Genomic DNA, 16,276 nt, shown 5'->3' on the forward strand with positions numbered 1-16,276 from the left:
GTTATAACTGCATTACATGTTCTGACAAGTCACGAGTAAATGCAAAGTGTGATCAAAATACTTTGTCAAATATATCAAATATGTCAGTTGTGTCCATATTGCCTGAAATAATCAGTCCTGCATGTCACAGAGAGAACGATAACACAGCCCTAAAATATAAACTAACAGCCATTAAGGACTGTTTGTCCTCTCAGCCCCTAACCAGCATCAGTACAGCAAAATTAAATATAGATTCATCAAGATGAGTCCATACGACATCTGTAAAAAAAGAGTGATATTCATGATGAGCTGAAACATTAAAATTCCTGACATGGCAAACAGACAGAGCTATTCTGGTCAGTTGTAATACCTGTATAATTTATAATAATATATATATAATATTATATTATAATAATATATACAATAATATAATATACCATGAGGACAGGTAACAATAATACATCATGTAACAATGTTTGTTACAAGATAAAGTATGTAGAATTGTATTTTATACAACAGATAGTTCCAGAGGCATCAAGAGGCGTTTAATGAGTGGTGATATAGAGAACAGCATCTCTGGGACTTTTCACTCTGTGTATCACTCCGCCTCAGCCAGGTGTTCTGAATATTGTTAGTTAACATCACAGCAGACTGTGTTTGTCTACATTAATCAGGCTGGTACCTCTGAATCACACAGCAGACTCTTATTTCACAGGTTGATGATAAATTAAACAAACAGATAAATGTACATGATAAAACAGCTGATCTGTGGTAACCTGTAGAGACAGAGTGCAGGAGAATGTTTGGGTTGCTCGGCAGCAACAGTCCAGTTTCAGTTAAGTTGTGAAACTAGTTGAGTTGGTGGAGAAAAAAAAAATATGTTGTTGATTGTTACTGTTTACTTCTATTTGCTGCTTGTGTAACTGTTGTATAAAATCACTCAAGGGTGTGATGCTGCACTGAATATCAGCACCGCTTGGATTCGGTCATACATCTCATATCATATTGCTTGATTACAGTATGTCTTCTACAACACACATCACCAACTGCTTAACAAACATACAACAATATACAACAATATATAAACCAAACCAAACCACATGTACAGACAGTTCAACCAACAGAGACCTGCAGGGTGACAATGAGACAGCTCTTTTGTGACTGTTCTGAGGTTTTTAAAGAAAGACTTTCAGTCACTTCAAAATTTACATCTCAAAAACCTCAAAAGATGTTTTAGTTCCAAATGTGAAACCAAATATATCTACAGCTGTACAGAGGTACTATCATTCAGCTGATATTCAAATTTACATAAAACAGTTATTAAACAGTTTTGCTAAAATACATTCACAGAAATATCATAAAATAAACCAAACCCATTTGAGCCACAATTAAGTAGGCACTTAAAAGTGACATTACAGTCACCAAATCTGTGGTATCTGTGATATGTATCACACTTAAGATGTTTCACACATTCATTTAAGAATAATGTCCTTACCTCTTATTGTAGTACCCAGCTGTGATTGCTAGCAGTGTGTGGTGTTCTGCAAATACAAAAGATCCCTCACACACGATAAACACTATGACACACAAACAGTTTGGACTAGCTAGTGAAGCTGCCTTTATAATTATTAAATGAGCTTTCTGTTAAATAATGTTAACAGTTAGCTCGCTAACTAGAACCAAACTTTGGCTAACATAGCAAGTCATATAAAACATTCATTGCTATTTTATTCTTGAATAAGTTACTATTTTACCTGAGATAGTTGAAATGTGAATTTATTCCTTTTGGCAAACTTTGAATTACTGAAAGACTTAGTGAAGCCGTGAGAGTGATGTACTAGACACAAAGGTAAATCTGTCTTGTGTTGGGACCAAGTCATCTTTGCTCAAGTCCCAAGTAAGTCTTAAGTCATTTGGTCCAAGTCTCAAGCAAGTCTCGAGTCATTTTTTCTTGGGCAAGTCAAGTCCGAGAGAAAAGACAAGGTGTTAGTAGCCCGTCTAATAATGATATTATTGGCCAATTTATATAACCTGTTCAAAAAGTATGACAATGAATTGTATCTGTATTATCTTGGCACAGACGCAGCCATGATGATGGTCTGCTCTGAGACCGTATTGAGTAGTAACGAGTACGACTGACAAGGCTTCTCTTTGGGGAAAAAACATCAGGTAACAAGTAACAAGTCATCAAAGCAGTGACTCAAGTCGATTCGAGTCCAAGTCACCAAGTCTCAAGTCCACATCTCTGCTATCTAGACTACCATGTTTGGGCTTCAATGTTTCAGTGAGTTAGCCATAAACAACAAGCCACCATCCTTTTCTGAGGCCTGCAGTCATTTTTTAATCAGCAAAAGCTGATCCAAGATTTACTTCTGTACGGCCTCTTAATGCACTCTTTACTCTCTTTGCCTCTGCTGTGATGTCTTCATTGCTATTTGGTGGTGTTGTGCTGTTTGATAGTGCCGCGTTATATGGTTGTGTTTTTGTGGCATTTGGTGGTGATGTGATATTTGCCTGTGTTGTGGTATTTTACTGTATAGTTTGTGGCGTTTTGATATTTGTTTTTGTGACTAGTGTTTTGTTGTATTGTTGATTTGTTAGTGTTGATTTATTTGGCTGTGTTGTATTTGTTGGTGTTGAAGAAATTGGTTGTGCTATGGAAGATGTTTTCTTAATTACTTGTGTTTGTTTTTTAAATACCAATGAAAGAAATTCAGAGGAAGAGTTTTTGTCTCTATGCCAGGTGCCAATAAGACCTGATAATGCACAAGGATTTGATCCTCATCATTTCCTGTTTTCACCGGTTTGCTCTCTGTGAGACGACCCTGCAAAAATACATATCTCAGGTTTGTTCAGCAGGGAGGCAGCCACTGATTGCACTGTGATTAGTCACATGCCTTGAACTTTTGGATTCGTAGATCAGTAACAGCAGTGTGCTATAAGGGTAGAAGGCACATGTTGTACTATTGTTGGGTTAATGCCAAAACTCTGTATTGTGTTTAATTTTAAGTCACCACGGTCATTTATAAATGTTTTGCTGCAAAGTATGAGAGTGACTCTGGTAGCTCACACTGCTCCTGCTTCAGAAATTCTGATGTGGAATAATAATCATATATTATAGTAAAAGTATGGAGGGTGAATATAAAGAAACGTATGGAGTGAAAGTATGGAGAGCAAATACAAGTCAGTATGATGTTACTTTTAAAAGTATGTTACTCCAAAAAACTAATAAATATGTTTCTTGCTGATGATAATGTGGCTAAAAAGGTTGATGTCATAAATGGGCCGTTGATTTGTTGGAAAGCAGCATGTTCTACCATCACACCAGGTATTAGGAGTATCCCTCATCCTTTAATAGCTATCAAACATGTCTGAGCCACAGCACCGCCGTCATGCTGGTGCGTGTCCGTCAGCAGGGATTTGTGGTCCATCTCGACACAGACAGTACTCTGACTCGTGGGATTTGTGTAATCCAGCAAGGCTGGGGTTGTATCATAGAGGTGATATTATGGTGTCGCAGTGAAAGAAAACCTGTTGTGTGTCATGACACCTTGTTGCTGCTAACCACTACTCTGTAACAGACAAACAATCATTGTTTACAAATTATTCCAATATGGACAACTTTATTCTGTGGGAAGAAAAGGAAAACAAATGAGTCTCAAGACCAAAGGAAATGTATTATTTACACAGACGCGTAATAGTCACTACAACACCTTGTCTAAGGCAAAATAAAATGTGTGCATTTCTTTCTGTACAAACACATATTTTACTGTTACAGCTTTTCCTGTCCCATTTTAGTGTACCAGCAGTATTTCCATGTCTGCCTGTTCTCTACCATGTAACGTTGCCACTGTGACAATGACATTACCACATGTGTCCAGCAGGTGACAACATTGGCCATGTTCTGTAGGACACAACAGCTCTGATGGAGCTTACTGATGCAACTTCCTTCACTCCTGGTGCACACTTTTTATTGGCATGCTCTATAAAACCCTGAGATTTATTCAAAAAGACAGATAGAAAATACTAAAATCTTTGTTTACAAAATGTGAGTCTTTCTGAAACAGACTGATGTCAGGCGTATTTGACAACACTGTCAAACCGAGCTGTGCCATAAAGTGAGCTGTATTATAGGGTAACAACAGTCTTTGACTCCAAACCCAGTCTTTATTGAAGGCAAACTGTTAACTGTTGAGAGAATAGTGCAAGTTTAAGGACTTATCTTCATCGATGGCAGATGTCTGCATGTTGACATGTTCAGGACTGTAACTAATCTAATGAGTGAACACACCTACAGTGCTGGTTTTGGTTCCAAGTCTTTCAGCAGTAGAAATCCAGCCCATGCATGTGCTTCTCATCCAGGGAATTGTTTTGGCTATCAGAGTCAGATTTAAATACAGGTCTTTTCTGCCTTTGATGAGAGGGGGAGTGGAGAGGCTCTGAGCTGTGTGGTGGATGCTGGTCGGATGTATCAGCCTCATCTGGAGCCTGAGGAAGCCAGCCGGGAGGGCAACTGCTGGAAACAGCCCAACTGTGGAGGTTTGCAGTCAGCTTTGGGTCTATAAGGGTCTCCCTCATCTGCTGGTTCTCTCGGGTTGCTGCCTGCCACACCACCTCCAACTCTTCTTCTACTTCCCTGTGAGAGCAGAAAGGAGAGAAGACAGGGAAATTATTGAGTCAAGTGCGAGCTGGTAGTATGACAAAGGAAATTAAAATACTCAATGATGTTCTGAACCTTTTTATTTAGAAAAAAAGAAACAGATTATAATCTCTAGAGTGATACATTTAACTGTGGTAGTGCTATTAAAGGAAGTTTGTTTGGTATGAGACGTTTGCTGTGGCTGCAGCTACTGATCGGGCTGACCACTAACAACATAAAGACCTAAAGGTGTATTTCTGTTTTCTTATACAGTGGAAATCCAGAGACACTGAAACTTGACATGGCTGATTTATTTTCACTGTGTAATTCGCTTTAAACCAGTGTCAGGGATGGATGTGTGCCATCATCATCATTACTCCAGCACACACTCCTGGGGACACACGTGCTGCAGAGGCTCACACAGCTCCATTTCAGACTTGTATCTACAACGTGCAGAACAGACGAGCACCTCGGGACTGCCTCCGACTCACTCCTGCATATCTAAAAACAGTGGGAGCACAACCGCATGCGTCATCTCCTTTCCCAATTATTTCCATAGTGCTTCAAGCTTTGTATTTTGTTAATAAAATGGAGAAAGGCCCACAGCAGCAATAAAACTCATAATGAAAAAGAAACAGCATCACGGCTGGTTTTTTATAAAATCTGAGGGTGAGTAAAAGTGAGTAGACGGCATGATGCAGTTAGATTTAAAATTTCAACATGGCCTTAAAATATCCTCAGAAAGGTCTCCCATAAAATGTATTGTTGTTGGCATAAAAAGAGTGGCAAACATATTAGCTTTACCTTTAGTTATATTGCAAAGCACTTGAAAAGCCCATCAATGTTTCATCAAGTGAACGCACCGAGCTCACTGCAGGAAAGAAGTGGAGGGTTTCTAAATAAAGAAGCAATCATTGTGTTCTTCCAGAGTGTTACACTGCATTCAGATCATGTGGGAACAACTGTCAGAGAGGCATGATTGTTAAAGGCACTGACCTGTAATTGTTCACACATTCAAACTCTACTTATGCAGTGAATCTCAGTTTACTGTAGATTTATCCTCCACTTCCTCTTCCCTTCCTTCTGCAGATATCAGCCTGTTAACACTGAGGCATGGCTCTTTAACAGCTCAGTGGAAGATGTAACATTTGAGGAGGGTTGGGAAAAGCAGGATTAATCATGATGCGGTCCAATATGCGATACGTGGGCCAATATATCGATTATATCACGATACAGAGATAATTGATATACTGCAAGACAATCGGATATCGTGATGTATCATTATATGATTAACTGAAGAATACAATATGCACCTAAAAAGGTAAAGTGCAGGATTAATGTATTTATTCACTGCAATTTGGTGTCAGTTTCACAGCATTTAACACAAACACAAACACAAACTGGAGTACGTGTTTTCGTGTCTGTAAATTTCATCTACAGAAACTAAATCAAATTTATAGAACAACTGGGAAAACAAATTAGGACTTTGGATTTGAAAGTGGCTGCTGCATCTCTTAACTTCTTTTCACTGCTGTCTGACGTTATCCCGCTTTCTTCTTCTACTTCTATCATCCTGATCAACTTCTTCAGCCACTTCATTTCCGTCCATGTTACCCTCATTCATGTCTGAAGTGCAACGTGTGGTGACGCGGTGTGTCAAAATCGCAGATTAATCTGTTTAGAGCGTCATATATTTGTAAATTAAAATATCAATATTTGGTGCCAGCCTGTTGATAATTGTATCACATGAGTCAGGACGGCAATATAAAGTCGCATCGATATTTAGTCCCAGGTCAATCTTGGTTATAAAATGAGCATAATGGCTCAAAATTTAAATATAATGTTTCCAATCTTGGTTCATAAGTAAAAAATAAATAAACAGAGCAAAATCTTTTCTCTCCTGGTCTCAAACAAGTAACTCTCCACATGTCACGGATAAACAGTTTTTATGTTTTGTTCAGAAGAAACTTGTCGGACTGGAACATAAACCATCACAGCCATGAGAGGAGTGCTGAGAAGTCAGACAAACTCATTCAGAATAAAAGCCCATCGCTGACTTTAAAAAAGAACCTGAAGGTCCTCTTGCCTTCAGTAACCTGAACATTCATGGAGTTTGTTCATGTGTCATCACATAAGCCTTGATGTCAGAGATGGAGCTTGGCTATGTGATAGCAGGTGATTTTATATTGTCTATGTCAGGACCTTTGACCTCTAGGGTTGGAGGTATGGCCCAAGGTGGCCCAGTTAATTTAGGGGTGTAGCAAGCACTTTGACATCTGTCATAAAGTTCTTTTAATTTCTTTTCTGTGAGTATGTCCAGGCCAAAGACTAGCAGAATAATACAGTGTGACACAGTTATCATTATTTAAAATACATGTTGTTATTATATCTGACACACATGCACTTACTCAGACACATTTACACACACACACATATGACTGAGACAGAGGAGTGTGTGTGGACTTATGTTCAATGTGATGTGGTCGTGTGTTACCTTTAAATGATGCTCGCTGGTTCTTTTTAAAAGTACAAGTAAAACAAAAACGTGACCATCAACTACGTCAGCAAGCTAGTGTTTCACGAGGGGAAAGAAGGAGTGATGACAGAAACATAATAGCAAGGACACAGCATGTTATTACTTTGTGTGCTGTTATTGTTATAATGGATGATGCATTAAAGCTCCTCTGTCATGTGCTGTCCACATGTCTGAGGCAGCCAGCTGCTCTGTCTGGACTCACTTATCTGCTTATTATATTGGAGGGAACGTCCTCGTATCTGTGTAACACAATAGTGTACATGTGTACTCACAATGAGGTGATCTGTGTTTAAAATTAATGACAAGCACCACTAAAAGATGGAGGATGAATGCTCTTTACTGTATTAGTGGCACCATGAGACAGACACAACACCACTTTCAAGCTAATGCTGACATCAGAGTGCTAACATGCTAACAGTGAAAATGATAGCATGCGTGGTCACCATATTGGTTTAGCGTGTTGACATGCTAACAATTGCTATTTAGTGCAGCAGAGGATGATGGGAATGTCATTAGCTTTGCATTCATGTTTTATTATATTAGTTCCCTTGGTCAGTTGGTCCATCCGTCAGTTGGACCATGGCCCATGGTCGATCTTTGTTATTATACTGTCCATTATATACAACTGGATGGTCTGCCATACATACAGTACTGTGCAAAAGTTTGAGGCAGGTGTGAAAAAATGCTGTAAACTAAGAATGCTTTCAAAAATATAAATAAAATATGTTTATGGAACAGCCAAACTCTGCTACCAAGGTGAGGTTGTGGAAGACAGCTTCATGTCACAGGTCAGACACCATGACAAGAGCACAGCAACAAGACACAAGGTAGTTATACTGCATCAGCAAGGTCTCTCCCAGACAAAGATTTCAAAGCAGACTGGGGTTTCAAGATGTGCCATTCAAGCTCTTTTGAAGAAGCACAAAAAAACGGACGACGTTGAGGATCATCGATGCAGTGGTCGGCCAAGGAAATCGTAAGATGTCCAGCAGTGCCATCAGCTCAGAACTGGCAGAAACCAGTGGCACCCAGGTATACCCATCTACTGTCCAGGGAAGTCTGGCCAGAAGTGGTGTTCATGGAAGAGTTGCAGCCAAAAAGCCTCCGACATGGAAACATGGCCAAGAGACTCAGCTATGCACGAAAACATAGGAACTGGGCTGCAGAAAAATGGCAGCAGGTGCTCTGGACTGATGAGTCAAAATGTGAAATATTTGGCTGTAGCAGAAGGCAGTTTGCTCGCCAAAGGGCTGGAGAGCGCTACGATAATGAGTGTCTGCAGGCAACAGTGAAGCATGGTGAAGGTTCCTTGCAAGTTTGGGGCTGCATTTCTGCAAATGGAGTTGGAGATTTGGTCAGGATTAATGATGTCCTCAATGCTGAGAAATACAGGCAGACACTTATCCATCATGCAATACCATCAGGGAGGCATACGATTGGTCCCAAATGTATTCTGCAGCAGGACAACGAGCCCAAACATACAGCCAATGTCATTAAGAAATATCTTCAGCGTAAAGAAGAACAAGAAGTCCTGGAAGTGATGGTATGGCCCCAACAGAGCCCTGATCTCAACATCATGGAGTCTGTCTGGATTACATGAAGAGACAGAAGGATTTGAGGAAGCCTACATCCACAGAAGATCTGTGGTTAGTTCTCCAAGATGTTCGGAACAACCTAGCAGAGTTCCTTCAAAAACTGTGTGCAAGTGTACCGAGAAGAATTGATGCTGTTTTGATTTAGAATTCTCTTGTGTTCATTCACTGCATTTTGTTAATTGATGAAAATAAAGTGTTAACACTTCAATTTTTGAAAGCATTCTTAGTTTACAGCATTTTTTCACACCTGCCTTAAACCTTTGCACAGTACTGTATGTTGTCCAATGATCTCTGTAAACCTGTTTCACACATCTGGAAAAATATCTGGAAATATAGAAATAGTTAGCCTTACTCCTGATGGTCTGGATTGCATTATGTAGGTCATGAGCATTAATTTCAGTCTGTTTCATAATCAGCTCTTCACATGAGCTTTAACAAAGTATTCTATGGACTTTGGTGATATAGAGTTTTTATACGAAGCATAAAGTGGAATTAAAGGTGTCAATAACTGCTGGAGTGATTTCAAAGGTTTTGGTACAGACATGTCTCATATGTTTTCATCTAATTGCAACACCAGGCCACAATTTGAATTCTTTTTGCAAACACTCCTATCAGCCTCACCTGCATATTGCTTTAAATGCCAATTACAATATAGTTGCAGGCCCACATCTAAGATGGTGATCATAATAAATTCCACATTAGTATTAAATTTATTGTCTAGATATAGACTATACCCTTTGAGATGTTTCCAAGTAGCTCCCCAGACCCAACGTGGTACCACTACTTAGAAACTGCAGAGACCCTGTACGCAGTCATAATACCTCCTGCACAAAAATATGACCATGTTTGTCCTCTAACCTCTTCTACATTTAACAAACTCTTCAGCACAGAGGCAGCTAATAAGGAAAGGCTCAGTTTATAACAGTCAAAAGGACCATTATAGAAGAGACAAACCACATACTTTCTTTCTTTTAAAAGTACTTGGCAGGACAACACAGCTTGTTGACTCGGCTTAAAACACAACATTTCGAAATCATTTTCTACAGACCTGTTGACTTTGTCACCTGTTGTCTTTGAGATAACAGCCTCACAGACTCTGCTGTCTGCTAATTATCTCAATCACAAACAGCATGCACATGTGTTACCCATGGCAACCACACTCATCATCGCTTCCCATGAAGCTACTCAGACAGAATACAAAAATCTTGCAGCTATGAGGGATGGAAAATTTGACTCTAGTCTGTGTGTGTCTGAGCGTTCTGGCTGTCTCTCTGTGCCCTGCAGAGACAGGCTCAGCTGCAGCTCCACTAGCTCGCTACATCTCCATTACACTTTAACTGCAGTAATCTGCAGCCATGTGAGGATTTGGTCTATCGCTCTGCAGCAGAACTACTCCCTCCTCCCTGTCCTCGCCCTGTCAGCACAGACACTGACATGATTCAGTGTCATTCTGAGAGGAGGGAAGGCTCGTCTGTTAGACTGACACACATGGAGACACATGCTCCGGTATTAGACAATCAGTTCATGACCAAGTGTACGTCCTGAGGGGCCATAACTACAGAACGATGGCTGTGGCTGAGTGATGATCAGTTCTGTGTAAGATCTGAATGTCACTGGCTTTTCTTCATTGAATCTTTTCCACTATACATCAATATCTAAGGTAGACTTTGCAGCCTGTCCTTGAGAGAACACCCTCAAAAAACTAGCATCCTTTGGGCAATATATTTTCTTCAAGGATTTTTTAGCATCCTGTCCTGAATTTATCCTCCATAAAATATGTTTAAATATAATTTAAAAAAAAAAGCATTTTGTTATTGAACGGTGTGGTAAATTATTTTGTCACACTAAAAGCAATAAACTATCCAGTCTGCTGTCTTCCTGTAGATTAATGAAATGGTATATTGTATCTGTTTGCAGCTCTACAAACGGATTATGGATTATCAATGTGAGCTGAGTGCTGCCATCAAAGTACTCCCACAGTGTGTCGATGCCAGACTTCACCCTCTTGTTGCTTTAAACCACAAAACAGATCTATGGAGAGGCTTGAGAGCAACGAGCACACACGTATAAAGAAGCTACTGTTGCAGCGGTCGCTGTATAATCACCCCCCATCACTACCAATTCACTGCTTCTTCTAAGAATTAAAAAGTGTTTCCTGAAACTACTGATTCATAATGAGTTCGCTTCCTATAGTGACAGCTACCAGGAAACAAGTGACGGAACAGTTACAGAGAATCATCATTATCCTCTCTGCAGCAGACTCACAACCAAAGGATAAGTAAGTACTACTGAAATGTGTTTATCTGCATTCATGGGCTTTAGCATTAAATATGTATGAGGTTCCAAGTGTGTACGCCATTAACATAAAGTACTGTCAGCGTTTTACACAGTGTGAGAACAGGGGAGATTAACACTGCAGCAACCACAAACTCAAACAGGCTGAAGGGAGGACGGCTGCATTTACAGTGTTTCATCAGGCTGAAACAACAAAAAAACACAGCCAATGATGTTCCCATGGACTGTCTAAACCACAACACTACATGTACTATTTTAAATCATTATAAACTCTAAACGTGCTGTAAATGGACTTTATAATCAGGATCTCAGCCTGCTGACTGTCGAGATGAAATGAAAGAAGTGGAACTATTTGTTGAAATGCAAATTCACTTGAAACTTCAGCTCCATAAAAATCACTCATTATAAATGTAACATCTGTTTTCCATGTTTGTGTGGCTATGAGGAATACAGGTCTGCTTTTAGAGAGGGAAAAAAAAGCTAACTGAAGGCTGAATCCCTCCTGAGCTCCTGGAAGTCTCAGGCAGCGCTGCTTCTCTGAAGGCTACACCGAACCCAGCAGGCAGGCGGCAATCACAGCCTATCAGCATCTCTGCTGCTGCAGCCTGGGCAGAATACAAAGCAGTGGATCAGAGAGAAAAGACAAGGGATAGATTTTTCCTCTGTGTGGAGGTGAGAAGTTTGACTTCAGCCAGCTGGAAGGCTCTTTGGCTGAACTCGTAATTCCCTGGCTGAGAACAGGGGAGACCTGCTTTCTCCAAAACCTCAAGTGGGACAGGAAATCACCACTCACCCCTAAACCACAATGCAGGCGCTCTTAAAGTGATAATCTTGAACATTTTCATGTAAATAAATGTCTGTTTAGTCACTATCTATCGCTCAATGAGGTAACACGATGGTGATTGAGCCTATGGCCCACTGATGAAAGCCTTTGCATTTGCAGTATTACAGACTGGCTGTCTGTGGCGACTTTCACGGAAAAAATCACAAACGACGCCCAGTTAGTGACGTGTTTTCCCTCAGCCAGCAGTGGTTGGTCTGCCAGAGAGGGTAGGCGGAGCTAAGCGGCTGGTCTTCCGGTCTCTGCAAGTGTTGCGAGTAAACAGTAATCTACTATGGCTGAACAAACAAAGAAAAGATCGATGACTACAGATACAACTTCAACAATAAGTGAAAATCCAAAGAAAAAGAAACAAACTCGACACTCAGATGAAGGCAAACAGTCTAAAAAGGAAAGCGACCGTCAGAGAGGAAAATCAAGAGTTACAACCGGAGCCAACCGTGGACGTCAAACATGCAACACTGCATGGATATCTGGGAAGTGTGCTCCCGCAATTACCGTTTATCACCAAGGTGCCGCCAAAGAGAAACAAACTGAGATTTTTGAGATTACAACTTTGAACTACTGTTCTGTAGCTGCCATCATTTTGAGGTCAGTCAGAGGGGTTCATGCTTGGGGAAAGCTGATCTGGTGGTGCTGCAGTTTAACAAGGGCAGCAGTGCAGCAGTTTGTGGTGCAATAACGCCAATGTGTTAGTGGTGTGAGTGACGAGTGTGGCCGTGTGTGTTATTTGTCATTAAGATGCCCTGAGGGCAGAGCAGGACAGGATCTTCTAACAATCTGATTAGCTAGCTCTCATTTGATAGCAGCAGGCAGCAAGCCCAGAGGCCGAGCTAAAAACAGACTAACAGGGGAATAAAGGGGAAGAGGGACCTTGTTTCAGGAGCAACAAAGCAAGGCTGAGTTCGACGAGGGTGTCACACTGTAAGAGTAAGAAAATCTCAAAATAATCTCTGACATTTCTCATTCTTCCCTGTAACCGAGGGACTAGCTCTGACATTTCAAGTAATTCAGTGTCTGCTAGTGCAAAGTCCCAGCAGAAAGGCCGGTGCAGCAGGCATTTTGTTAGATACAGTATTTCCTGAAGCAGGATCGTTCAACCGCCTTTATGCAGCGCCTGGGGTTATCATTCACCAGCAGCCTTCATTTATAAGATTGCTCCTCTCTTCTGACATATTGGAGTCAAGTACTGTCCAAAGAATCATGTATATGCAGAAGAAAAATAGCCTGTAGACATATACATAAATACATTACATACAGTTTTAAACATGCTCGTTTTCTGGCCAGTACTCTCCCTTATACCAAACCAATTACTGGCACCACCATATGTTGTTTGTCACAGCAGTAGGTCCTCTGTTATTCTCATATTAAATGCTTCGGGCTGTTTATGCAAATCTTTCTGAAAAGCAGATGCGGCTGTTTCACCATCCAGAGTCTGTGAATGAGCATACACAGCGAGGATTAGAGGACGGGTGGAGAGGGATGGTCCTGAGGGGGTTAACCGTTCAGTGTGGAGAGAGATATTTAGAATGGAGCCGTGTGATCTGCTGTGTCCAAAGGTTCACCGGCATATCAGCACCTACCTTATGAACCCGGTGATGGAAAATGTGCTACACATAAAGAAACTGTGCAAACATACATACATACACTGTAGCGAAGGAGTTGGATAACTGTTGTGTTATACTTTGGTGTGCTTGTTGCTACCAGTTGTGTTGTTGTGGTGTCTTATGTACTCTCACTTGTGTGTTAATTTGTTGTGGGTGTCGTGTTGTGTAAAGCCTAATTGCTACTTTACGAGAAGGCTGGTGCAGATAATTATGTTTGAAATTAAAACAATAAATCAAATAAAGGCACAAACATTTTGATAAATGAACCTTACAAGCTTTCTTAATAGATTTTTCTTTACAGTGCAACAAGCGCTAAACAAAATGTTTACATATTATAACCTTGTGCTGTTATTATGGCATGTTACACATTCAGCAGACACACACTGTTGTGGAATCCAGTTGGCGTGTTTCGTTACTTAAAGAGCAGCTCCAGTCATCTTTGAAGACACATAAAATGCTTGAAATAATAAATTGTGTCTGATATGTTTTTTCTGCAAAATATGTTTAATTACCTTAAAAATCCTCCCGAGGCATCTGATCCTTCTCCCTCATTACAAATTCCTGAATCTGCATAGGCCCCGCCCCACTATGCAAATTTCCAACCGCCCCCTCTGTCGCGAAAACAAAACACGTCTCTGCCATCGTTGAGTGGTAACTTAGCTAGGTTAAAATAGTAATTAGTAATAGTAACGTTAACGTTAGTAGTCAGTAGTGAGTGTGCAAAACATTACGATGACGGTTACAGCTGGCTCGTGCATCGCTGAAGTGGTTACCATAGGTTGCCAATGATTAGCATAGCGTCACCCTGTCCATTAACGGGATTGGCTCCTTAGGTTTGTGACGTCTCAAACCTGCCAATCTGAAAACGTGTTGTTCAGCCTGTCCTTGGTACACTGCAGTTTAAAAGCAGACAGGCCCAGCCATGGAGATGACTGCTGATGTTGTCCCTGATATGTCTTGTAGCAAGTGAAGAACACCACATGGAGATGTTTATGAGGTTAAACATTGGATTTTCACTAGAGGGGGGCAGTAAGGAATATAAGTCCAATATTCAATCACGGTTTAGCTCCATATTCCTTCCAATAAACTGTTGGTGCTGAAGGAAGGTGGCTTGTTAGTTTGCCCTTTGTTTGGTGCTGGACAGGCAGCATACAGCGAGTTTTTGCTGACAACAGTTACTTGCTGCAGCTGGAAACTGCTAATGAGGGGGGGACGAGTTAATCTAACAGTCAGGTCGTGGCACCATAAAACCAAAACAGTAAGTATGAGGAACTGCAGAGTTATGTGCGTTTGTCATAACAAAGCAATGACTGTATATAAAGATGGACGGCAAGTCTCCATGTACTCTCACTGTACAAATTTGAATACCCCTGAGGCGCTGCCATCTTGCAAAGGCGATGACATTTGGAGCCAGAGATGCGCAGTAGAAATCGGCCGGTGGAGCCGTTGTAGCCACTTACGCTAACCAAAACACACACTTAACTTACGGAAACAAACCCGGATCCCGCCTGTCGGCGTATTGAACAGCAGAACAGCTTCTTGTGTTGGTCTGAAGCAGACGTTCACAGATATGTAAACTTCAATGACTGTAGTGATTGTTTTAGTTACGTCTCCTCTCGTCGTTCCTCCTCTACTCTGCTAATCAGGAACAGATCGGCTGCAGGAGCCGGATTGGTCAACAGAGCTGTCAATCATCATTTTGACAGCATCAAATAACTAATTAAAAATAAACTTGTTAGAAAAATGAACACTTGGACGTAAGTCGGCATGATAATAACTAACTATAATGACAGAAACCATGTTTGAGAAAAATGTATTTGACGTGTATTTTGATTTTATAGTTTGACTCATGTCCCATCTGTTAACATGGAGGAGGCGGGCTTTATGAGCTATACTGCAGCCAGTCAGCAGGGGGCGATAGAGAGGGTTTGGCTTCACTTTTAGGGAGCCGTCATGTCGTCCATCTTTTTATACAGTCTATGCTATAAACAAGCACTTTAACATATACATCGCTATTTGATGCATTGTTAATATAAGATTTATCATAGCTGCTTTTAAATTTGGTTATAAACTTATTGTAATCTAAAGTGAGCGAGGCAGTTTACAGTTAATAAAACCTTTCAGCGCTCTCTGGTGGACAGAATATGTTACCTCAACATTGTTTCTGAATCTTCTACTACTACCTCTTAAATGTAGGATGATAATTGGCTTACAGATGTATCAGTGGAAGTCTAGTTCTGTTTGGTCATTCTTGTTGAAATCAGTCTTATTTGTTTGAAGGAAACAAGGACAGAAGAGGACAGGTGGTTTATAAAAAGGTTGAACCCGATCTGATCTTTAAGACATCTCTGTGTGTTACTTGTCAGTAATTGTTTTGTTGATGTGACCGGCTCTGCCTCGATGCCCACCTTACCGCTGCCTCTCGCTCTCTCCAGACTCCCTCTTTTTTTTTTTAAGCTTCACACACCATCTCCTCCCTGCTTCTCCTCCTCCTTTCATTCACACATTCTCTCCCGATCCTCCTCCCTTTTTCCCCCCGCCTGCCTCCTTTTGTTTCTTCCTCACTCTCTCCTCCCTCTCTCTCTCTCTCTCTCACTCTCCTTGTCGCTCCCCTCCTACCGTTTGGACTGCAGCAGTCTCTCCTCAGCCTCCTGTCTTTCTCTCAGCAGCCTCTGCAGGTGAAGGATCTCCCTCTGGTAAGACGCTGTCCTCCCCTCCGCTGCCTCCTCCAACACTGCCAGCCTGCTCGACACCTTCCTCCGATACACCTGCACACACACACAC

At 41.0% G+C, this 16,276-nt stretch overlaps 1 protein-coding gene across 1 annotated transcript in view; it reads right to left on the reverse strand.

Annotated features, from left to right (window-relative positions):
- Positions 1–3,615: 3,615 nt before the first annotated feature.
- cep89 (centrosomal protein 89) overlaps positions 3,616–16,276 on the reverse strand; it is a 64,913-nt gene continuing 52,252 nt past the window's right edge. Inside the window, exons 17-18 of the mRNA XM_069661091.1 lie at positions 16,112–16,260; positions 3,616–4,615 (exon numbers count right to left, since the gene is read on the reverse strand). Of these exons, the coding sequence (XP_069517192.1) occupies positions 4,300–4,615; positions 16,112–16,260 (465 nt within the window). The 3' untranslated portion in view covers positions 3,616–4,299. The remainder of the gene's footprint in view (positions 4,616–16,111; positions 16,261–16,276) is intronic.

This window comes from Semicossyphus pulcher, unplaced genomic scaffold, assembly GCF_022749685.1.
Source record: "Semicossyphus pulcher isolate SPU_LCO1_2020_fin unplaced genomic scaffold, fSemPul1.0.p SCAF_1, whole genome shotgun sequence".
Taxonomy (NCBI): Eukaryota; Metazoa; Chordata; class Actinopteri; order Labriformes; family Labridae; genus Semicossyphus; species Semicossyphus pulcher.